This window comes from Camellia sinensis, chromosome 14 (genome assembly GCF_055761805.1).
Source record: "Camellia sinensis isolate YWXY chromosome 14, ASM5576180v1, whole genome shotgun sequence".
NCBI classification, from domain to species: Eukaryota; Viridiplantae; Streptophyta; class Magnoliopsida; order Ericales; family Theaceae; genus Camellia; species Camellia sinensis.
In genome coordinates this window covers 44,316,378-44,340,933 of record NC_138974.1, presented here as the reverse complement: position 1 = coordinate 44,340,933, position 24,556 = coordinate 44,316,378, and the positions used below count along the sequence as shown (strand labels likewise).

Sequence of the window (24,556 nt, the reverse complement as noted above, 5' to 3'; positions counted from 1 at the left end):
TATATTCTAATTGATGTATTCTAAAATGTGAACGATTCGAATTATCAAAATGGATCCCGAAATGAGTCCATATCACCCACAGTAGCATCCCCCATTCCGTGCATACTCTAGCTTCAAAAGGGTTGTTTATAACCCTTTTTATTTTTAAATAAAATTATTTTAAGAATCTTTGTCAAATTTTTTTATTAAACAAAAATAACTTAAAATTAAGTTTACAATATCAATTATTTGAAAGTTGAGACAAAAGTGTTTTTGATTTTTATTTTCTGATTATCCGCTTCCAATTTACCAAAAAAATGCACCAAATAGTTTTTTTTTTTTTTTTTCCATTTCTTCTTCTTCTAGTTATAAACAAAAACAGTATCAAATATTTTAATACACGCCTCAAAATAAATTAAGAGGGAAACACTTGGTATTTTATAAGGGTGAGAAAACAAACTTCTACCATGTTAATCTAACAACTAATAATTGACTTTCGTCAATATTAAAAAAAATAAATAATGTTTGAGAATTCTAATGCAACTCTAATGATGTGGAGAGTAACAATGTAAAAATAGGGCCTACACTCTTCTCTCTATCTCTCTCTACTCTCTCTCTCTCTCTCTCTCTTATCTCACTAGTACTCCAATTAGAACACTCAAATTAGAAGCATCTATCATTACTAAAAAAAAATACACATCTCAAAATAATTAAAAATTGTAAGCATCCCCAAAAATACACGAAACAAGATCGGAAAGCCATACACTTGGAGGACTGATTTAGGCATACTGGAACGCAGTAATTGCTTAATGTTAGGAGGAGTAACTATTTCTGAAAAGCAATTGCAGAGTAAGAAAGTAATGACCCTTTCTATATATAGTACCTGACCTCACCTAACCATATTATTGACTCCCCTGCATAATCAGCTTTGCCTATCCATATTTCAAGCTTTTCTTGTATTTGTGATCTTTTGAAAATCAATCAAGTTCATGTAAACGACAGGATTCAATAATCTTGTTTCATTTAGTCACCTGACTTTGCTTTGTTTTTGTTATAAATGCTGTAGGTTACCCACTACTGAAAAAAAAAAATGCTTTTGATTTATTAGTATTTGAAACTCATTATATAAAAACAAACTTATATATACTGTTCAGTTGCATGTACATATTATTGGTGATGAATCTTGTATGGAAATAACCAAGACTGATGGCAAAAGAGTAACGAAATGAAATATAAGAGTATAGTTTTTGAAGTATAAAATTTTAAAACACGATTCAATTATGATCTATATTTGTCAATAGAGTGAGGCTATACAAATATAATTTTTATACATGTAGCCATTTATTAATCTTTTCATTTCAAATTGAAACAATCATAACTCTGACTAGTAATTTCAAAACTGTCAATGTCACATTATTTGAACATGTTTTTGTGCAAAAAATTAAAAAATGTTATGTATAAACAAATGTTTTATTTAATTTTATTACCACTAGATACAAAAGTATGCCTCATACATGAACCCTATTGTCTTTGTTTTTATATAGTACTAAAAAAATTTAAAAAACTCTATTTATGATTGGCTGATAATTAGAAAAATATGAGAATGATTGGTTAGTTGATCATTGAGTTTTAAAAATAAATCTAATTTTTTTATTAGAATATGATTATTTTTGTAAGTTTTTTTTATTTGTGAATCATTTTTCCTTGTAACTATTTTAGGACACGAGAAGAGAGCCACAAAACTAGTTTATATATTGAGAGAGCAAATCTACACTCTGTCGTATGTATTTAACTCCATTTAATAATCCCAACTGTTCCCAACACCCCAGTGCTGTCTTTAAAAAGGAGACCAAATCACCACAATACTCACCAGGTCTTAAAGTAGAAGAAAAGAAGAGAAGAGCAAGAGAGAAAGAGTGAGAGAGAATGGCAAGGTGGTCAATCATAGTAGTTCTTGCTCTAGCAGCAGTATTTCAACTCATCACTGCTAGAAATGTGCCTGTGGCTCCTAATGACAAAGGTCTCAATGACCAAAAGAACTTCATCACCTACGGTGGAGTCGGTGGCTACAGTGGACTCGGTAGCAATGGACTGCCAGTCGGCGGAGTCGGAGGCATAGTCGGTACGACCGGAAACATTGGAGGAGTCAACGGTAATGCAGGCATGGGCGGTGCGGTTGGGTACGGTGGACCCGGCGGCTTGACCGGTGGCGTATACCCTATTGGCGGTGTCGGTGGTACAGGTGGTGGTGTTGGTGGTGGTGCTGGTGGTGGCGCTGGTGCTCTTCCATTTCCTTGAAAGTCATGCATGGTAGTGCGTACTACGTAACTTAGGGTTTCGATGTTTTAGTGTTTGGCAGTTATATTTTTATAAGTTAGTTGTTGTTGTTGTTGTTGTTGTGTGTGTGATTTCTGTTTCTTTTTTGAGAGTCTTTGCTTTGTAATCTTGCTTTCTGATCAGGTTGTTTTAATTATGTTGAAAAAAGAAGAAGGGTAGTACTGTCTGTTATTTTACGCATGTACTTCTGTTAAGAAATGTTTACAACTTCTATGGAGGTTAGACTCAAAATGTTTAGGTGTTTTATATGATTGAGTTCGAACTATGCAAATTTGCAAAGAGTAATGTTAGGTATCATTAAAAAAATATTATGAAAATGATCATGAAAAAATTTTCACCATTAGATTACACATACAAAAAGACACCACGCACTAATTAAAAAATGAAAATTCTTCATGAAATATTTCATGATATTTTTTTCATGGTCCCTAATATTATTCTTTGCAAAGTACGAAGTTGGAGAGAGTTCGTGGGAAGGAAAAGTTTAGGCAAAACAAAAATGATATACAAATTTATTTTTAAATATGTAAATAATATAATTGATTGATAATTAGAGAAGATATAAGAGAAATTATTATTGTTAATATGTTAATTGATTATCAATCAATTTAAAAATTAAATCTAATTTTTTATTTTAAATAATAGTGTACATAAATTAATTATAAAATTAAATACGATCTTTTTATGTGAGTTATGTCTCATTTTTTTATAAAACCCATATTCATGTAAGAATGTATGAATTAAAAAAATCGTACCATGAGTTCAAACTTCTGATGTGATAGGTCAATCCAACTTTAGGAAAAATTATTGTGTACGGATAATATATCACGTTATACCATGTAAGTGCAATCTTAATATACTATTATGTACTATCTTATATTAAGGTTGTCTAGTGTAACATTTTACGAGTTAAAAGTTATAATTAAAAAATAAAAATTAAAAATATTCCCTCCATCTTAAAATAGTAGTTTATTTTGGAAGATTTAATGTTTTTCTGATAGTGCAATTATTGTATTTTAAAAAATTTGTTTTTTCAAAATTTCATTTGATAGTATATTTTTTGAGGAATATTAATGTCATAATTGTATCTTTTATGTTGTTAATGAATTTAAAAGAATGGTAAAATAAAAAATTTACATTATTTTTGTACTTGACTATTGAAATGGGATTAATATTTTAAGATAATGAAAAATAGAATAAGCGATTAATGTTTTAAAACGGAGAGAGTATATATTTTTTAACTTTTTAATAATCAGTTCTTTTTTAAATAAAAACAAAAATTTATTTAAACTATTTTATCTTATAAATTGTAATAAACAACAGTTGTGATAGGGATTTCCAAGACCCCCATATCCCCACACACATTTGTGAGAGGGAGAAAGAGGAGAGAGGAGGGAAAAAATGAATAAATAAATAATGAGTGGTTAAAAATCAATTGAGGGTTGTGAGGGTTACAAATTTTAAGAGTCTCAAGTATTATTCAATAAACAAATGTACCCTAAATATTTTGAGACTGATTTTTAAAATGAAAAAATTAATGTTATAGAGCATCAACCCAACATAATTATTAATTGTCATACTCATGGTGTTAAGCAAAACATCAACATGAATGTATTGAGTCACACTATTAATGAATATTTTGAGACTGATTTTTAAAATGAAAAAATTAATGTTGTAAAGCATCAACCCAACGTAATTATTAATTGTCATACTCATAGTGTTAAGCAAAACATCAACGTGTGAATGTATTGAGTCACACTGTTAATATATTCTTTTTGAGTATGGTATTGTTTAGGGTGCTACTATTAGTTCCCTACCAATTATTTTAAACTCTCTATTTTTTAATTTTTTTTTATTACAATAATAACCTTTAATAACATTATTAAAAAGGACATCAACAATTTTGGGACATACCAGCTCACAATTAAGCCCACGTACCTACTACATCATGAGTTAGAGTTTATGAGATTACTCACCTCCATCACCACCTATCCATCTTTCCAAAATCTCACATTCAAAACATACCCACTCTCAAAACCTTGAAAATCTTTTAGCACCAATCACCACAACATTTTCTTAGTTTAGTGACATTTAAAAGTGCCACAAAACTATTCTTCTAATGACATTTTATAGTCTTGTGGCATTTTGAACAAGTGTCATTTCTATCGGTGCCACGGTAGATACTTGCAAGTGTCACTACACCATCATGACTAAAAACTTTCAATGACATTTTGATATCATGGTAGATATTATTTGTGGCATTATCAAGCGCCATTAAAAAAGGAGTTAGTGGCACTTATAAGTGTCATTACACCATCAAAATTAAAACCTTTCAGTGACACTTTAATGTCATGGTAGGCATTATTCGTGACGCTATCAAGTGTTATTAAAGAAGACTTGCATTCTAAAAGATGCCACGATATGAATTTTTAATGACGGGTATTATGCCACAATTGATATTTATAACACCTTCATAAATGCCACTAAATCCAATTCATTTGTGCCATTAAATAAATATAAGTGCCATAAGAAATATTTTAGTGACACTTTACAAAGCTACTATCACTACTACAAAATACCACTTATATATTTTTTTAATTGACACTTTTAAAACCTACAATTATGCATGCATAAATACCTATAAAAATTGAATCAATTTTATAAACAATTAAATATTAATTGCCACATCATATATTAATTTGACATCCATTCATCCCGTAATATTTTCATAATAATAAACAAATATTACCACCATAAGATCATCACATCAAAAATTAAAAAAAAAAAATTCAAACCACAATCAATTATTTATTATTGAAATATAAATTTATTTATATTGCAAAAAAAATCCCTTGCCAAATTATAAAATATTCTACCACACTAACAAAGTTGAAGCAAAAACAATTTAAAAGAAAATTATTCTAACCATAAGTTCTAAAAAGCCATAGTGATATCCATATTCCGGCGAGAGAAAGTATCAAAAATAAAATCAGTTCCCAAATTCTCAACCTCACTTGTATAAATATTCTCGACTAGCATCCATAACTTGTTAAATCTGCATCCAAAAGATAAACATATGAAGGTAATTGAAACTATATTAAGTTAATATAAATTTGTTAATGAAATTAGTATTTACGAAAGAAATATACCACAAATGGAGAAGGCCAAGCAACATGAGCTCTAATAGCTTGTCCAACTGCTTTGACAAGTCCATATGATCGGATCAAGCTCTCATTAGGTTTGATTGGCACTTGAACATGTACCTCCCAATATTCAGGTCCCAATTCTTCCCCTTCTACTTCTTTAGATGCGTCTATGCTTTTAAGTACTCCGATTGCAATTGTTTCTGTTGGCCTAATGATACTTTTTAGAGCAACTATATCTCTCACCTGTAAATCAAGATTTAACTACTTAAGTAATTGTATATTTAAAATTAATAAATAGTAGTTAAAAAAAAACTAGTACAAACTGCTAGAGTGAAGATGACCACAACTGAAAGTGATATGGATTTCTCTAGTAGATAAGCAAGCCAAATGCTTTAATCACTTAATTGGTTCACTACATTACAACAAATTATATAAAAGTAACAACCGTAAATCTTTAGACCATATCAAACAATAACTTAAAAATTCAATAACAACCAAAAGCACCAATCAACAACAATCAAAACCATGTCCATTATCAGGATCCCCTAACCTCAACAATGTAAATCAAATGTAACTGTGAAAAATGACAATCAACTAGTTACTTTCAAGCAATATTTTCAGAGAATCAGAAAGAGCCCATGCGGTAATAAATGATGGAGAGATGTCTTGTTAAAGCTTCAGAAGAAAATTAAATTAATTTTTTTTAAAAAAAGCCCAAACTTCGTCATGTCATGATTTAGACTATGTAGCACATTTTGTCTAGATTTAAATAATGAAATTTATGTCTGCAATATTCATTCCTTGGTTAATTGTAAAATAAGTGTTGCATGCTATTCTAAAATAAAGTTGGAAGTAATGTGATATCTATGATTAGCTCTTAGTATGTACCTGAGTAAGAGAAGTATCTTTTATCGATGACAAAGACCATACTTGATGTCGAGCTGCCATGTCGAGGGGAGTAGAAGTTGTTGTGGCCTAACCAAATTTGAACTATTTAACTTTACAAACACACACACATAGATATATGTATGCATATATAAGTGTAGGAAAACATTAATAACTTATAAATTCTATTAAAAAAATTACCTGATTAAATGTGTTTGTCAAGTTATTCGGAGCATGCTGAACATGGAAAACTTTGGACCTTAGCTCCGAATTTTCAGCTTCCATAACATCCATTGTTATGTCTTGGTTTGCTTTATGACCAGATGTATCTCTCCATAAATTAGACGGGGAGACACCTAATCCATACATGCGAACTCGTCCATGTTTTTCTTTGCCCATCACTTGTCCAAATGCATCATTTGGGCCCTTATTCGATAAATTTGCATTTAAGGTTGTCCTCTCATTCATTTCATCCTATAAGGTTGCAAAAAACATAACTTAATATATACATTTCAATAACTCAACACTATAACGTGGAAATTTTAACTAATCTACAAGTTCAAATGGACATATAATTATTTGGTACATACTATCATTGCTTTCATTGCCTCAGGGGTTCCAGTCTCCTTTGTATAACATACTTTAAACATGTGAGCAGGAGTTGGAGAGTGTCCCAACTTATTTTTCTACAAAATAATATATTCCAAAATATAAATTATATCATTCTATCACATTATGTATACCTTATCATATTAAATATACAACATGAAAAGATGAATTAACCTGCTCCTTTCGAACACGTGGAAAACTTTTTGTTCCAGTAGTATGATTATACTTTCGCTCTGCACGACTTGCTTTGTTCTTATCACCTTGTGCCTAAAATTACAAATGCATAAATTAATGGTGTCCAAACTACAGCAAGTAAAATAACATATAATGATCAGATCGAGTATACCTTTACTTTTTCAATGGCCCAATACTTAGGCCAAGTTTGGGAAGATCCAAAAAAGCCAAAAAGCCAAAAAGTTACTCAAAAAGCTAAAAAGTTAACACTATTCACCAAAAGTCAACAATTACGGCTGCACAACTCCCAATTCAAATTTTTCCCTACAAATCAATTTTTACAATTTTTTATTACACATTTTTCAATAAAAAGTCAAAAAGTTAACCCAAACATCCATATTTTCAACCTCAATTTTTTAGTCTAAAAAGACAAAAAGTGCACTTTTTTAGTCTTCCCAAACTTGGCCTTAATAAGGTGTTCCCACTGATCAGCATATACTTTACTATCTTTATAACTAGCATTCACCCGTGCTATGCACGGAATAAATATTTTTTGTCGATATATATTATACTCTTTTTTTTTAATCATTTTGTTTCTCTTATATAAAACTTTTGATTTAACTCACTTTTTAGAAAATTAAGTTTTTATTTTTTAGTAATTTTTTTAATATTTTACTTAGTTTTTTAAAATTTTCTAGATATACTTAATCTAGATACACTTAAAAAGTATAATATTTATATATAAAAAAAAAACTTTTAAAAAATTCACCAAATACACACACACAAAAAAAAAAAAAGAAAATTCAATATATTTTCGCATTTTGTTGTATTCAATAAATCTTTTAAAGGTTTTTGTATAAATTTTATACCTTTTAAGTATATCAAGATTAAGTGGATCTAAAAAATAAAAATAAAAATATTTAAAAAATCACTAAAAATATAAAAATACGAATTGAAAATTCAAAAAACTGTTTTTGAAAACTCCAAACCAAATAGAGTATTATTTGTAAATTTAAAATAAAAATAAAAATACGAATTTAAAAGTTGTGTAAAATTATAAAAAAAAATTTAAAAAAAAATTTATGAGTTTAATGCACAAATGACTTAATACCTGTTATGATTTTATAATATACATAAAATTAATTAATTTCCCCTTACTCCACCCAAAATAAATTTAGTTGTATTATGTGTAAAATTTTTGATTTTATTTTTCATAACATAAAATAAAAATAAAACTAATATGTATTGTTAATATAATGGTAAACTTGCATTATCTTATTGGTGGAACACTGCAAATACCTATCAAAAGATACTTTTAACCATCATAAACTTTTTTTTTAATTGAATTATTTATCCACTAAAATCATAAACAAAATATAGTATTAAATTTAATAGATTCTTGAAATCTAAGAAATTAAAGAAGTAATGAAAATAATTAAATTTTAATCTTAAATTAAAAAATATAAAGAAAAACAAAAGAATTGAAATCATGTCTAATATGGTAGAATTTTCATTTCAAAACATAAAAAATATTTCCAATTTTCAAACCAAGTATGTACATATATATTTTGGATTTTGTAAAACAAAATAAAACATGAAAGATTAAAAATTTTGATTGGAACACTCATAGTACCATCCGCAGTAGTACCGTTATAAACCATTTCCTACCATATCTCAAAGTAAGACATGTAAAAAATAAAAATAAAAAAAAAGAACAATACTACTACCAAAAGAATTTATATGAACATAATTTAAATTACAATCTGCCAAAAATAGAATGTATATGAGCACTATTTAAATTCCTAATGCAAATCAAACCCATACTTTTCTCAATAAATACAAAAATGTGTCTTTGTGCAAGTGTATTCAAGGTATGTCAATAATAAAAGTACACCATTAATGAGAATAAACATAATGAATCTGCAGAATTGGGCTTGAAAGTTATTTGGGTCGAAATTCTCTTTAAACTTAAAAGATTGTAAACATAAATTTCAGAACATAAACCTTACACTTTGGATCATTTACCATGTGTATTATCAATAAATCAAGACAAAATGACATACCTGAATCCATTGATGAACGGTTAAACGGAAGCGTCTGATTGTCAATAAAACCTTTGTTATTGATTATGTTATTGCCTTCTAATCCTTTCCCCTTTGGTGCCTTATGTTTCTCCTTGAGAGGATTTGGAAAAATGGCAGTGTTCTTATTTTTCACCTTGGGAAGGAATAGGGACCATAACCTTTTAAAGGTTGTAATTGGTTTTCAAAACTGAAAGGTTGTGGAAGTTCAAAAGGAATGAAAACCAACTTTAACTAATATGTTTTAATTTCTATTTCTGCCCCTCATAGAAATAGAAATTATACAACTAGTATCTACACATTAGGTCCATAACACATATACCCTTAAGCCTATTAACTAAATTGAATCACTTAAATTGTAGGCTTCTTATAAATGATAACACCACATTTAATTATGTGGTCCCATTGAGACATTATCTAACAATCTCCCACTGGACCACATATGTATCCTGAAAAATGTGCTTAACTTTAGTGAGCTCAGAAATTTGTTATCATAACTTGAGGGTATCCAAACAAACTTGTCCATTAACTATATTAATATAGGATCAAAGCGGTCTTCGTTACATCAATCGTAACTCGACTCACCAATGGTCACGTATACTAATACAGCTAAATGACATAGATCAATCATGGATGCGTAGCATGGAAATTACATGTGATGTGATCCATACATGCCTATTTCCAACTGGTCCTACTTAACTTTATTGAGATCAATACTTCACAATACGTAACAGAGCGTAATAAACTGAATATTTCATTTCTGCAGAAATTAATCTAATTACATAAAGTAGTAATATAAATACAAACTCCCACTAAACCAGAATGTTCTCAAATAGAACAACACCCATCTGAGCAGTGTGCTCACGAAAGACCTTGGGTGGTAGTCCCTTCGTAAGTGGATCCGCTATCATGGAGTTTGTCCCAATGTGCTCTATGGAAATCTGTCCACTCTGCAATAGACTTATATTCTTCATTCATGGCTTCTATCCACTTATGAGAGTTTGAACTTTCCATGGCTTGATGAAAGTTGATTGGATCATCTTTCGACATTCCATTTTCTACCTCATGTTCCTGGAGATATACAATATAATCATCTGAAAATGCAAATCTCCTTTCTCTGGTGGATCGCCTTAATGGCACAGATTCTTGAGGTTGTAGAGTTTGTTCCTCAGGAACAATTACCTCATCTTGAATGGGGGTTTGAACTATATTATCTTGAACAACATTGTCTGGTTGAGGATCCGAAATTACTTCTCGAGCAATGACAGGTATAGGAACCTGTGATTGGTCAAAAGTAGTAGTAGGAAGTGGGATTACTCCTGCTTCCTCCTCAAAAAACAATGTCTCTAACTAGATTTCTCCCCCCAAACTCAACATCCTCAAAAAATGTTGCAATTCCCGTCTCAAATATTGACCTATTTGTGAGATCATAAAACTTGTAACCCCATGATCGTTCGGCACATTAAGTTACCAAACAGATAATCTCTAAATAAATTAATTTAATGACAACATCTCAAGATACCTAGCACAACATTAATACCAAGCCTTTGGGTAGTGATATTAACTGTAAGTGGTATTCTTGTTGTAATGATCAAACATTGACAATAAATTATGTCAAATAACAAATCTATCTTTTGATGGATTTATTATTCACATTAGGTTTTCTTGACAATTGGCACATGTTTATCACCACAAAATGTGTGTGTAATTCTGCCAAGTCTTAATCATGTCTTTGGACCGATAAATACCCGCATGAGATACACAGATATGAACTTCAAAACATTCCATATAAAACAATCTAGACAAGAGAGATCACTTTTGTGACATCTTGTTTGAATTGACTTATATTGAGAATGTTAGAAAATTAAATTTCTGTAGACGTTGTATGAAATTACATTAAATTTAAAGATTTCTAAATTTGTGACCCCGTATATGTTATATAATCTGCAGCAATTCCAATTATATATATACATATATAATAGAATTGACGGGTCCAAAAACAAATAGTTTTTTTTTTTATGATGTTCAAAATTAAACCAATCAAATCGCAAGATATATCTATATATATATATATATAAATACATGATGTTCATCCATTTGAGAGAAAAAAAAAAAAACTGCCCACCGAATCATTTTACAATTCCAGAAAACAGATTGCCATTTTCACAGAACAAAACAGGAAAAAACAGAATTTACATCCATAAAAAAATTCAGAATTTGATTCCAGGAAACTAAATAGAATGAATAAAGCATATCAATTCTGATAAGACACATGATATGCATGCTCTGATACCAATTGTAAACATAAATTTCAGAACATAAACTTTACACTTTGGATCATTTACCATGTGTATTATCAATAAATCAAGACAAAATGACATACCTGAATCCATTAATGAACGGTTAAACGGAAGCGTCTGATTGTCAATAAAACCTTTGTTATTGATTATGTTATTGCCTTCTAATCCTTTCCCCTTTGGTGCCTTATGTTTCTCCTTGAGAGGATTTGGAAAAATGGCAGTGTTCTTATTTTTCACCTTGGGAAGGAATAGGGACCATAACCTTTTAAAGGTTGTAATTGGTTTTCAAAACTGAAAGGTTGTGGAAGTTCAAAAGGAATGAAAACCAACTTTAACCAATATGTTTTAATTTCTATTTCTGCCCCTCATAGAAATAGAAATTATACAACTAGTATCTACACATTAGGTCCATAACACATATACCCTTAAGCCTATTAACTAAATTGAATCACTTAAATTGTAGGCTTCTTATAAATGATAACACCACATTTAATTATGTGGTCCCATTGAGACATTATCTAACATTGTGGTTTCAAAATCTGCAACTTCAGCAGCCCATGCGCATGTTATTCTAAGCTTGTAATTTTTGAACCGTAAGTGCAGCTGGATTTGTTAGACTGATCTGCCTATGTCTGCACGTAAAGTTATGGGTAAATTACACTTTCTTTTTCTGCAATCTTTATAATGAAAATACAAAATCACAAATGGTGCAATATTTATAGTCAAAATACAAAATCACAAATGGTTGGAACAAAAAATAAATTAGTAAAGCAAAAGAAAAAGAAAAAGAAGAACCGAGACATGCATTCGATCGAGAGGCGGACTGTTGAATTCAGGGACTGCTAATGTTCACTGCTGAAGAAGGAAGTTAATGAAGTATATTTTAGATTTGTTTGACGTGGGAGAGGGATATGTATATCTTGGATATGTATCTATTGTAGGAGTTGTGGGAGAGTGAAAGTCTTTATATCTATCTGTTATAAGGATATGGATAGATGGGTGTTTTTTGTTTTTAGATTTGTTTGAGGTAGGAGAGTAACGTGGGAGAGGGATATGTATCTATTGTAGGAGTCGTGGGAGAGTGAAAGTCTTGATTTTTTTTTATAGCTTTTTATAGATATGTTTTGTTTGTTTGTTTTTTTTTTTTTTTTTTGACAACTTTTATGGATGGGTTTGTTAGGAGTTTTTATTGTTCCGAAAGTCGTTGAGAGGGGAGGAAATGAACTATAAACTAAAAAGAGAGTTGCCACGTATTTTTTAAAATTATGAGAATTTTAGAATAACATTTTGAAGGTTTTTAGAAACACCTATCTTGGATATGTATCTATTGTAGGAGTTGTGGAAGAGTGAAAGTCTTTATATCTATCTGTTATAAGGATATGGATAGATGGATGTTTTTTGTTTTTAGATTTGTTTGAGGTGGGAGAGTAACCTGGGAGAGGGATATGTATCTATTGTAGGAGTTGTGGGAGAGTGAAAGTCTTGATTTTTTTTTTATAGCTTTTTATGGATATGTTTTGTTTGGTTTTTTTTTTTTTTTTTTGACAGCTTTTATGGATGGGTTTGTTAGGAGTTTTTATTGTTCCGAAAGTCTTTGAGAGAGGAGGAAATGAACTATAAACTAAAAAGAGAGCCGCCACGTATTTTTTAAAATTATGAGAATTTTAGAATAACATTTTGAAGGCTTTTGGAAACATCACTACATTCTGTTATATATATAGTATAGATGCTTTTGTTGGTCAAAACTCAAGTGGTTCTTATAATAATTTTTCTTTATGTTTGCCTTCCAGTCTTTTAACTTCTTACCAGAGCACTTCATAACCCACTTCCTAGCATGACTTGGAAGATCAAACTTTGATTGAAAAGAGAGAGAAAAAGAGCAAGAGAGAGAGAAAGAGAGAGAGAGAAGAATACAATGATAAAAAATTAATCTTCCCACATAAAAAATTAAAAATAAACAAAATTATAAATAGTGTTGTTTTAATCACATTACTCATGTTTACTATTTTTCACATGTGATCATCTTTCGCACAATATTGTGTCATTTACCTGTACACATGCCCATATGTGATCTTTGTAATGTTCTGGGACTTTATGCCAATTCTTGTAAATGAGTGGTGCATTTTTCCCATCACGCACAATAGTTCCAATGAACGATGATAACTTTGTTTCCAATTTGTCATCAGGTTGGCCAAGTTTGTTCCAATTGACTGTTAGGCGCTCATCATCACGAGTACCCCAAATATTACGCATTTGAGTGGGACCTCTAGTTTTCTTTTGTCCACTAGCACCATCTAGTTATAAAAAATAAATAAATAATAATACTAAAAATAAATTATATACGAAGAAATAATAACATTTTTATAAGGTTTGAACTTGCATACCTGCATTATCATTGGGTTGACTAGAATTTGGTTGTATCTCAGATGGAGTTGGCTCACTAAACTCACCAACATTGCCTGAGCGGAACTGAAGATATGGGTCCATAGGCTTTTTGCTTTATAGATGAATCCTAGTATGATTCAAGTAAAATAGACAAATCAAATTGTAAACTTAGAATGATCCAAATAAATTATCTGCAAATGAACAAAATACTTGAAGAAAATTAACAAAAAAAAAATTGTGAATCCACTTTTATTGCGTTGCTATCTTGGTAGTGACTAAATGTAACATATAGTGAATAAATATTTTGTAGCCACATATGAAAATCTCATAGTTAAATTAAAAACGCATTATTCATTCTTCAAACAATCAAACTAAATTAACAAAAACAATGATAAAGAAAGAGAACAAAATGAAACTATAGAATTGTTTTCAAATATAAATAACTAGCAATGTTCAATAAGTTTAACAGTCACATAAGATCTAATTCTTCCTCATCTCCATCATCATGAACATCGTTGTCTCTCAACACCTGAGAAAGTGGTGCATCTACAATTGCAGCAGACATGTCTGTCCGAACCAAATCAAAATTATTGTCCCCATCACCACTTTGTGTATTGCATACAACACTCTGCAAGTATGCCTCTACATTGTCCACAAAAGACCCCGCATTCATATCATAAAAATCTCTCGGATTTATCTTGATAGCAACTTGCCAATCTTTGTGTTTCAGGTCTTCTACATACATTACCTGTTCTGCTTAAGAAGCCAACACAAAAGGTTCAGCATCTTTCATTAATCGTGCAAAGTTGACTAGTGTGCAATCTTTATCTTGTCTTTTCCCTGATTGTGACACCCATTCACCTTTAAATAACACAACCCTCTTCCCAAACAAATAATCTAACTCAATTATATCTGTTAACACACCATAAAATGTAACATCTCCAGAGACCGGATTTCCATCTCTACCACTTGCAAAGCTTCGTGTTTTTGCCGTGACAATAATCCCACTATTTTGAGTTTTTCTCTTTCGCTCGATCTCCTTAGTATGGAACCTAAAACCATTTATCAAGTATCACTTATATTTTGTGAAAATTCTATTTGGACCATGAGCCAAACATCTAAGCTCTTCAGTTATTTGACTATCCCCTGCATTATGCAATTCCTCAACCTGTTTTCAGACAATTGACGACATAACTTCTATAAGTGTGGAATGAAATTGAAGTTAATATCAAATCAAATTTTAAGGAACTTCAAAACACTGCTTACATGTTTATCAAATCATGTTGGAAATGTTTCACTATGAATGCGATCAATGGCCATTTCACGAAGACGTAGATTTTGTATGGCAACAAGTCTACGGTGTTGTCTGTATGCCATATAAAAGATTTGTGAGTGTGTGAAAAAAGTATGTAAAATAATAATAATAATAATAATAATAATAATAATAATAATAATAATAATGAAATTGATTACAGATGTCGAGTGTCTTACTCAATAAATTTGTTGACTGTCTCACAATTAAATAGCACATATTGATGTGCCTTTTCTTTTGTGCCATCATCCATTGTGTCTATCACGCCCTTACCTAATGGTCGGCCAGGCATTGAGAAAATAGAAAATCCTTCGGTGCCATTACCCCCTCATCATAATTTCGAGACATCCTGTTGAACCGTGTCTCAACACCTTCCATATACCTCGAGCAAAATGTCAAGCATTCATTTGCAAAGTATCCTTTTGCCATACTACCCTCCGGTCGACTTCTATTTCACACATATGACTTTAATCTACTCAAGTACCTATGTTTTGGAAAGTTCAAAAAACAAAATTTTAACTCAAGTTCGATAATAACAAAAGTAAAATATAATAGTGATGGTAAAGAAATATGTAATTTAATATAAACATTACCTCTCAACAGAATACATCCAACGATAATGCACAGGTCCTGTTAATCTAGCCTCAGATGCTAAGTGAACCACCAAATGCACCATAATGTCAAAAAAGTTAGGGGGAAATATTTTTCAAACTTACCAAGTGTTATCGGAATTTGCCTTTCAAGACGCATAAAGTCTTGTGCCAAACCAACTTTAGAACATAACTCTCGAAAGAAATTACTCAACTCAATCAAAGGTGAAGTTACATGTGAACTCAACATTCCTCGAATTGCTAAAGGGAGTAATTGTTGCATCAAAATATGGAAATCATGACTTTTAAGTCCAAAGATTCTACGTTGCTTTAAGTCGATGCATCGTGAAATATTCGCTGCATAACCATCAGGAACTTTAACAGTCTTCAAAAATTTACAAAAAACATCTTTTTCTTGTTTCTTTAATGAGAAACAAAAAGGAGGCAAGATGGTTTTATTTGCTGCATTTTCTTTTGGATGGAGTTCAGGCCTTATACCTTGAAGTTTCAAGTCAAGACGTGCATTTAGATTATCCTTTGTCTTCCCCTCTAAATTTAGTAGTGTTCCAAGCAAGCTCTCACATACATTTTTCTTAATGTGCATCACATCAAGATTGTGATGCACTAAATTATCCTTCCAATATGGTAATTCAAAGAATATGCTTCTTTTCTTCCAACACTACAAGAAAAAACACTTTCCGTGACCAACATTTTGGTCGCGAAAAGTACCATATTTGGTCGCTAAAACCTTTTCGCGACCAAAATATGTTGGTCACTAGTTGGTCGCTAAAGCCTCGTCACCGATAGTTTTTTGCGACCAAAAAAGCCTTTGGTCGCTAAAAGTGACCATTCGCGACCAACTTTTTTGGTCGCGGAAAGTCCAATTCATTTAGCCAAAAGTAAACTTTTAGCGACCAAAGATAAGTTGGTCGCCAAAAGTCAGCGCCTTGACCCAAAAAAAATAATTCTTTTGTGTTGCCTAGGACTTGAACTCCTGACCAAGAAGTCACCATGCACCCAATCCACTCTGCCAATAACATGCTTCTTGTTCATATTTGGCAAAAAATATATATAACCCATAAAAATTGGGTTATATATTATTTTATAAAACTTTTAATGCCTAAACAGAAAAATAGCATGTAGTTACAGTAGTATCATTTTTTTTAAAATTTATCCCGCCATAACTTTCCGCGACCAACTTTTTTTTTTTTGTCGCCAAAGGGTAATCTTCCACGACCAAAAAAGCCTTTGGTCGCCAATAGTATACTTTCTGCGACCAACTTTTTTTTTTGGTCGCCAAAATGTGATCTTCTGCGACCAAAAAAGCCTTTGGTCACCAATAGTATACTTTCCGCGACCAACTTTTTTTTTTGGTTGCCAAAGGGTAATCTTTCGCGACCAAAAAAGCCTTTGGTCGCCAATAGTATACTATCCGCGACCAACTTTTTTTTTTGGTCGCCAAAGGGTATACTTTCTGTGACTAACTTTTTTTTTTGATTGCCAAAAGGTGATCTTCCGCGACCAAAAAAGCCTTTGGTCGCCAATAGGTATACTTTTCGCTACCAACTTTTTTTTTTGTCGCCAAAAGGTGATTTTCCACGACCAAAAAATTGTGGTCGCCAAAAGTTAAATTTTGGTGGCAGAAAATGGACTATTTGCAACCAAAAAAAAATAGGTGGTCGCCAAAAGTGTTTGTTCTCGTAGTGCAATTATATGGTAATTCTGGATTAGTACTCATCTTTCCATAAGTGATATTGAAGCCATGCAACATATCCAATACCATAGAACCAGTTAAAGGATTGGGTCCAGTTCTTTTTTCTTTAATGCCATCAAAAGATCGCTCATCATCTTGAAATGCATGATGTTTGTCCAAGAATCGACGATGACCCATGTAACAATGTTTTTGGCCATGCTTCAACCACTGGAAGCATGTGTCTTTGTGGCATGAAGGGCATGCATACTTCCTCTTAGTACTCCACCCTGACAAATAAGCATAAGCAGGGAAGTCGCTGGTAGTCCACATTAATGCTGCACGCAATTGGAAATTTTGTTTAATTGATGCATCATATGTCTCTACTCCATCCACCCATAATTCCTTTAATTCATCTATTAAAGGTTACAAATACACATCAATATTATTTCCAGGTGCACTACGACCAGGGATAATCAATGATAATAGAAAATTGGTCTCTTCCATACACATTCATTTGAGGCAAATTATATGGTATAAGAATTACAGGCCAGGTGCTATACGTGCTGCTCAATGTTCTGAAAGGGTTCACACCATCACACGACAACCCAAGTCTGACATTTCTACAATCTGCTGCAAAATTAGGATATAGGTGGTCAAAAGTCATCCAAGCTGGAGAATCAGCAAGATGTCTCATACAACCATCATTGGTGCGACCTTCTTTATGCCACTTCATAGATGATGTTGTTTTGGATGACATGAATAACCTTTATAGCCTTGGTATCAAAGGAAAGTAATGTAGAACCTTAGAAGATGTTTTATAGCTGTCTTTTTTAGAGGATGCCTCGTTGCCTGAATCATTTTGCTCTGTTACATACCTAGACGTATGGCAAACATAACATTCAGAATCAGTTTTGTGCTCATTCCTATACAACATGCAATCATTGGGACATGCATGAATTTTCTCATAACTAAGTCCTAACTCCATGACTATCTGCTCAACTTCATAAATAGTATTAGGCAGTGTTACACCCTTTGGGAATGCCTCCTTCAATAACTCTAATAACATGGTGAATGATTTATTACTTCATCCGCCTAAATTCTTGATATGAAATAACTGAAGGATGAATGAGAGCTTTGTAAAATTCCTACATTATGGATAAAGCTCCTTTTGTCCATCATGTATCAACTTGTAGAACTTCTCTACTTGTGGATTTGGTTTATCTCCCAGATCTTTAGGGTTGTCTCCATCGACTCTATCATCATTATTTGAGATTCCAAATGCCTCGTGTACTAATCCATGTGTATCAATATTTAATTGTGGCATATTCTGCATGTGCGTATCAAGACCTGTTGTAGCAACAGATGATGCTTCACCATGTAAAACCCACTTAGTGTAACCCTTTGTGAAGCCATCACATACTAAGTGATCATATGCAACTGATCAAGTGACGGGAAGTGTAAGTCCACACTTGATGCATGGACATATGATCTTATCCTCATAACTTGCATTAGTAAATGCAAAATCGAGAAACATGTCAACTCCTTTCTGGTATGCATCACTTAATCTTGATCGATACATCCATGTCTTATCCATAAGTAAACAATCTCGATTAAACAAGTGTCCAAAGTGTTTCTAGAACATTCAAACATGCATATATCAATAACAAGTATTTGAAAGTTATGATTGACAAAAACAACTAAACTTGATTTTGCAAGAACTATAAGATACTAACAACAATGAATAATATAACATATTCAATAGTCTTGGGTAGGGCCTGGGGCATGCCCCTTGTATGTTGTGTAAGCTTTTTGTTTTTAATTTATGACTTACTTACCCAAAAAAAATCTACCTCCAGGCAAGTATGTTATATGTTATTCTGTAAGCTAACTGTTGCAAGTTTGGCTAGCCTCTTTTAGGAAGTGTGTTGAGTGATGAGAACCATATAGATAGGGAGTGAGTAATCTACAAAGCTTTGCGGGTTGTGTGATGTAAGCCCTCAAATGGTTTTCTTATGGTTGGGCATGCAGGTTGATCTGAATTGTTCTAATCTGCTTCTAAAACTGAGTATTAGACTACTATGTAATTGTGAGTGTAACATGCTATTCAATTGGGGGGGATGTACGTTTGAATTAAATTATTTATGAGAATATTCCAATATTTGTGTCCTAAAAGTATCATAGGTTATTACAGTCTAGTATCTTATAGCATCTAACTTGACTTTTCCTTTTCCACTTTTTGGGAATATTCTGAATGGTACGATCTGTTTTGTGTATCCAGAGATGTCAGCCTTCTTACCTTAAGGAGAGAAAAATAAATAAATAATTTGTTTTTTTCTTCTTCCACCTTTATTGATATATATATATATATATATTGTGTTTTTTGTCTCATTTTATGAATTCATATATTGTTTCCTTACAATTCATATCTCTGAATGCAGCCGTACCCACATCTGCACATTCGCAACAAGGAGTTCCCTTGGGGCATGTTATTTATTCCTTTGTGAGGCCTTAAATCTAATGGTCATTTAATTTTCTTCTTAATGGTATTTGGATCAATTGATTTTATCCTTTTTGGTAACAGTTTATATAGGCTCTAACCATATTTAATTTGGCACTCAAGAGATTGCTTTTTAAGTTAAAAAAAAAGAGTTCTTTTATTTGGATTTTTTGTGTTTATCGCTGCATTTGACACAACAATTTGAATATCATTGGTTGCTTTGTCTTCGATTGGATAGATTACATGGAATAATGATCTACCATAGAGGGGCACTTAAATTTAAATTTCAACTAGGACCATGGTTTAAATTTATTTTTGTTGATGATCTCATATTGCAAGTATTATAGTGTAGTGTTGTAGGTTGAAGCCACCGACATTTAGCCATCCTTCCACTACTAGCACCTAAGCACAGCACAGACTAGCAGCCAAACACACAGCACAGAGTAACAGCTAAACATGTAAGCACCTAAGCTCTCAACTCAGCCATTCAGCCATCCTTTCATTACTAGCACCTAAGCACAGCAGCCCAGCATAAAACAAGAAAAACCCCAAAAGAAACCCCAAAAAAACCAAAAGACAGCAGCAAGCATCCCAGACCAAAGACAACATTCTAGAGAGCTGCAGACCAGAGACAGCAACCAAACAGATCAATAGACCCAGACAGCTGCATACTAGATCAACAGATCAAACTCCAAATCAGACAGATCAACAAATCAACAAAGCATACTCTCCAGCCACAAAATAGATCAACCATCTAACTTACAGAGCTAGCATACTCTCCCAGACCAAAAGCAGACCCAGACAGTTGTATACTAGATCAACAGATCAAACTCCAAATCAAACAGATCAAACAGATCAACAAATCATACTCTTCAGCCACAAAATAGATCAACCATCTAACTTACAGAGCAAAACAGAACAACCTTTATGTCTGTTGGATTTTTGCAAAACATATCAACATATCAAAGTTGATAGATAATGCAAAAAAGATCAATAGATCCGTAAACATAACATGCAGACTCAATTGCAGTCCCTAAAAGTATGATCTGTTACTTGATTCCTTACTTATTGCAAACACCACCTACCTCTAGTATCATTACAGCATCCCCAAAACATGCACCACAAAAACAGCATTTATACTTCTGCACTAAATAGCAGCAAACAAACCTTGCAGCTTCACCACTACTAACAAACCTTGTGACTGCTAAATATATGTGCACATGCATGTTGTTAGATGATGCTGTTAAAGTTCAAACAACAAGTTTGCATGTGGGTTTATATCGTGCGTTAAGAATTTTTTTGTTCCACTTAATTGCATGGGTTGTGAGAGGTTGCAGCCTTTTCTTTGTTTTTTTTTTTTCTCTTAATTATTTTTAGCAGTATTTTTTTAACTCAAACTCTTCAAACACAATTAACGGTGACATTTGTTGAATCTTTTATGATATGTGCAAGTCCTGATGGCCTTTTTGAGACTAAGCATCATCATTGATCTTCGAAGGCTAAGATTGTGAGGATGTATCTAGGAATAATGATTGTTCAGCTCAATTCAGCTTATGCCATCCGGAAATTTACTTTTTGAGACAAACTTTAAAATCTCCATGACTGTTTAATGTCAAGACCTTCCCATTATGGAAACATGGTTTTTGGGCTGCATGTTGCAGGTTGCTGGTTATTTTTGTGTTTCTTCTTTTTGTCACTTTGTTTTTCGTATTCTGTTTGCTGCGAAATAAGGTTTTATGAATAGGATGTGCTCTTTCGAGTTCATTGGTTTACATTGATACTTCCAATTTCTTATTCTCGAGATGCTTAGTTGCCCTTGATGAGTATTTTTGTGATTGGCTCTCTCTCTCTCTAAGTTGCGGTCATCCCTCGAATGTCATGGCAGGGCAGCAGACACTTGGATGCTCAACATTTTACCAACTGATATCGACATGGGAAAGGAATTCTATATTGTAACTCTGATTGTCATGTTAGACTAGAACATATTGCCTATAGATTATTTGCATTTGATGTTATGTCGTTAATGTGTCCCACCAAAAATTCTAAATGATAAAGTAGTAATATTACTTATGTAGATAAGCTTATGGAATAAATGAATACGTAATAAATAAATAAAACCAATCATAAAACTTGACTAACATCCATGATTGACTAGTTTCCATGGTTTACAACCTTAATTATAGGGGAAGTTAATTGTTACAATTGATTACAGAAAATTAATTATTATTAGTAATCAAAAGTAGCAAATTTGAGCTAAAATCTACGATAAAAAGAAACTTCTAAGAGAAAACCCAACTCCAACCAATAAATTTTTATTGAAATTCTAAATCGAGTAGTGAAAAATCTTTTCAAAAATAGTAAATTTTCAAATTTAAAGGCTTAGACAAAGGGAATTGGCAAAAATTTAGTTAGTCACTGTGCAATAGTGAGTATGTTAAATTAAAATGGATGTTTGGATTACTTCAATTTGAAATTTCATTCAAAATTAATACCAAAGGCATTTTATTTCTCAAGAATGTTGATAAGAACACTGGTGAATTAGAAAAGATGAGGTAAAAACACAGACTTTCTTTTTGCATGAGGTGAGGGGGAGTCAGGGGTTTGATATGGGGACTGATCTAGGGGTCGATTGAGCTTTAAGGGGATTACTTCAACTTGAAATTTCATTCGAAATTTAATGCCAAATACATTTTATTTCTCGAGAGAATTAACAAGAAACTGGTAAATTAGAAAAGTTTACCCTCACTAACGATAAGGGTGATTAGTTGAGCCAAAAACAATTTGAACAATTGGCTGGGAATGTGAATAAGTTGATTGGTAAAGACAAAAAGGTGGGCAAGTGATGATTGTACTAAGACGAAAATAGGAGGAAAAACATCCTCTAGGAAGAAAGGGGAACTTAAAAGTAGGGGTGTAAAAAAACACAATCAAACTGACTCAACCTGCTAATCTTGGTCAGGTCTGTAGTTGCATACAATGTTTTGTATAGATGTAGGCTGATAGCTTCATTCTTTACTCATTCCACACTAGGAAGAATCACTGGACATTGTTTATTTGCTCCTTTACCTTTCTATTTCCTAATGATATTTGCTGAGCAAGAAAGTGAAGGAAATTTTTGTTATTTTTTTCCTCATAGAAGTGAATACATAACTATAGTTGCATAATTCATTAAAAAAATTTACACACCAATTAGTGTGATTATTCCAAGTCAAATGTTTTTTTCTAGGTACTTGGCTGGAGTACCAGTGTAGGATGCTAATTAAAAAAATCATATTGTGATAAACTAAGTAAAAGTGTATCTCTAAGGCTCAACGGTCTACTTATATCATGCATTGGATCGGTTAGAAAAAAAGTGCAAGTTCTAAATATGCCACACTATTTTTTGTATACTGATTTCTAATTAAGAATAAGGCGGGGTACTGGTTCAATTGTTGAAAACACAGCTTATCATCTTGAGGTTGTGGGTTTGAACCTGAGGGCATTCATTTTATTCTCAGTGGTGCTCTGTTCTTTCCTTGGAGTATGTTAAATACAAACATCCATTTTAATTTATGTGATCATATGATTGTTAAGTTGTATTTTATGAAACAATGACCTCATAACCATATCAGGTTGATTGTCTTAATCAATGTTGGAATTAGCTAAGTACATCTAGATCTTGTGAAGTAGAGTTTAGCATAAAAGGCGCTATGAGATCAGATCATAGTTACGGAACCATATATGTATATATATATATATCATGTTTTTTGCAGCTTAATCAACATATACTACAACAATCTGACATAAACAAAAATAATTTCCAATTATTCATGAGCTCGTCCAATATTTCAACTAATTAACAGCATAACCAATAAACATAAATATTAAATAAAACTCACTGAAGCATTTAAACAAACACTTGCAAGACATTAAATAAAATCACAACATAAATATAATAATAGTAAATTAAAAATAACATTTTATATTGAAAGATGAAAATTAATATATTCATGAGTTAAAAGATTAGATTTTCAGATTGTATAAAGTTTTATGCCTAAAACAAGAAGATCATAAATAAGTGAGAAAGAGGTATTGTGTGTCTGATGAGGGTGAGAAAGTGAGAAAGAATACCTAATGAACTCTGATCGTAGAAGATGAAAACAAAGCAAATTTGTGGTGTAGATGGTAGATAAGGATTGAATGAAAGACAAAGAATGATAAAAACTTGCTTCATATTTTGGCTCCCGCGATTTTGACCCACCTAAATCAAATTTGGTTCACCAATTTCAGGAAAATCAAACTTCCCCCTGTCTCTATCTCGATCGCCTCTGCGGATTTTGCCTCATCAAATATGGTTTGTTTCCTTCAGTTCGTTATTTCCTTGGTTGTATAAGAAAATAAAAAAAAATTAAAAAAATGGAAGAGAAGAGAAGAGAAGAGTTTGGCTGAATTAGGATGCTTGATTGAGTTTGTTCATATTGTAAATAATAAAAAATAAAAAAAAATTAACTTTGGCCCTTATATTTTTTGTTAAATCAGTTATAACCTGTAATTTTTAATTTTATATTAATTTGCTCTAATTAATAATA

General features: G+C 31.9%; 2 protein-coding genes and 1 long non-coding RNA gene across 5 annotated transcripts; 1 reads left to right on the top strand and 2 right to left on the bottom strand.

Moving 5' to 3' along the window:
* Window positions 1-1,837: 1,837 nt before the first annotated feature.
* Window positions 1,838-2,562, top strand: LOC114268257 (uncharacterized). Its single transcript, XM_028209397.2, has one exon. The coding sequence runs from the start codon at window positions 1,906-1,908 to the stop codon at window positions 2,275-2,277; it is 372 nt and encodes a 123-aa protein (XP_028065198.2). The 5' UTR covers window positions 1,838-1,905; the 3' UTR covers window positions 2,278-2,562.
* A 2,428-nt stretch (window positions 2,563-4,990) lies between these two features.
* On the bottom strand, window positions 4,991-7,598 carry LOC145788889 (uncharacterized). Of its 3 annotated transcripts, XM_082906453.1 has the most exons (6): window positions 7,131-7,598; window positions 6,938-7,033; window positions 6,549-6,821; window positions 6,351-6,437; window positions 5,466-5,705; window positions 4,991-5,371 (listed from the first exon to the last, which is right to left on the bottom strand). In XM_082906453.1, exons 2-6 carry the CDS (start codon window positions 6,995-6,997, stop codon window positions 5,366-5,368), a joined length of 666 nt encoding a protein of 221 aa, XP_082762579.1. In that variant the 5' UTR covers window positions 6,998-7,033; window positions 7,131-7,598; the 3' UTR covers window positions 4,991-5,365. The 3 variants fall into 3 exon arrangements, with proteins under 3 accessions (XP_082762579.1, XP_082762578.1, XP_082762580.1); XM_082906452.1 differs by lacking the exon at window positions 4,991-5,371 and having other exon boundaries at window positions 5,378-5,705; XM_082906454.1 differs by lacking the exons at window positions 4,991-5,371; window positions 6,938-7,033 and having other exon boundaries at window positions 5,378-5,705.
* Window positions 7,599-13,441: 5,843 nt separating this feature from the next.
* Window positions 13,442-24,334, bottom strand: LOC145807732 (uncharacterized). The gene is made up of 3 exons (XR_014351056.1): window positions 24,099-24,334; window positions 13,896-14,023; window positions 13,442-13,805 (listed from the first exon to the last, which is right to left on the bottom strand). It is a non-coding gene; the product is annotated as an uncharacterized LOC145807732 (long non-coding RNA).
* Between the last annotated feature and the right edge of the window lie 222 nt (window positions 24,335-24,556).

Excerpts from the sequence above, each read along its gene's own strand:
- LOC145788889 (XM_082906452.1), bottom strand. The coding sequence starts at position 6,997 with ATGTTTAAAGTATGTTATACAAAGGAGACTGGAACCCCTGAGGCAATG. Across the intron at positions 6,822-6,937 it reads AGGCAATGAAAGCAATGATA|GATGAAATGAATGAGAGGAC; the intron begins GTATGTACCAAA and ends GCAACCTTATAG. Across the intron at positions 6,438-6,548 it reads TGACAAACACATTTAATCAG|GCCACAACAACTTCTACTCC; the intron begins GTAATTTTTTTA and ends AAATTTGGTTAG.
- LOC114268257 (XM_028209397.2), top strand. The coding sequence starts at position 1,906 with ATGGCAAGGTGGTCAATCATAGTAGTTCTTGCTCTAGCAGCAGTATTT.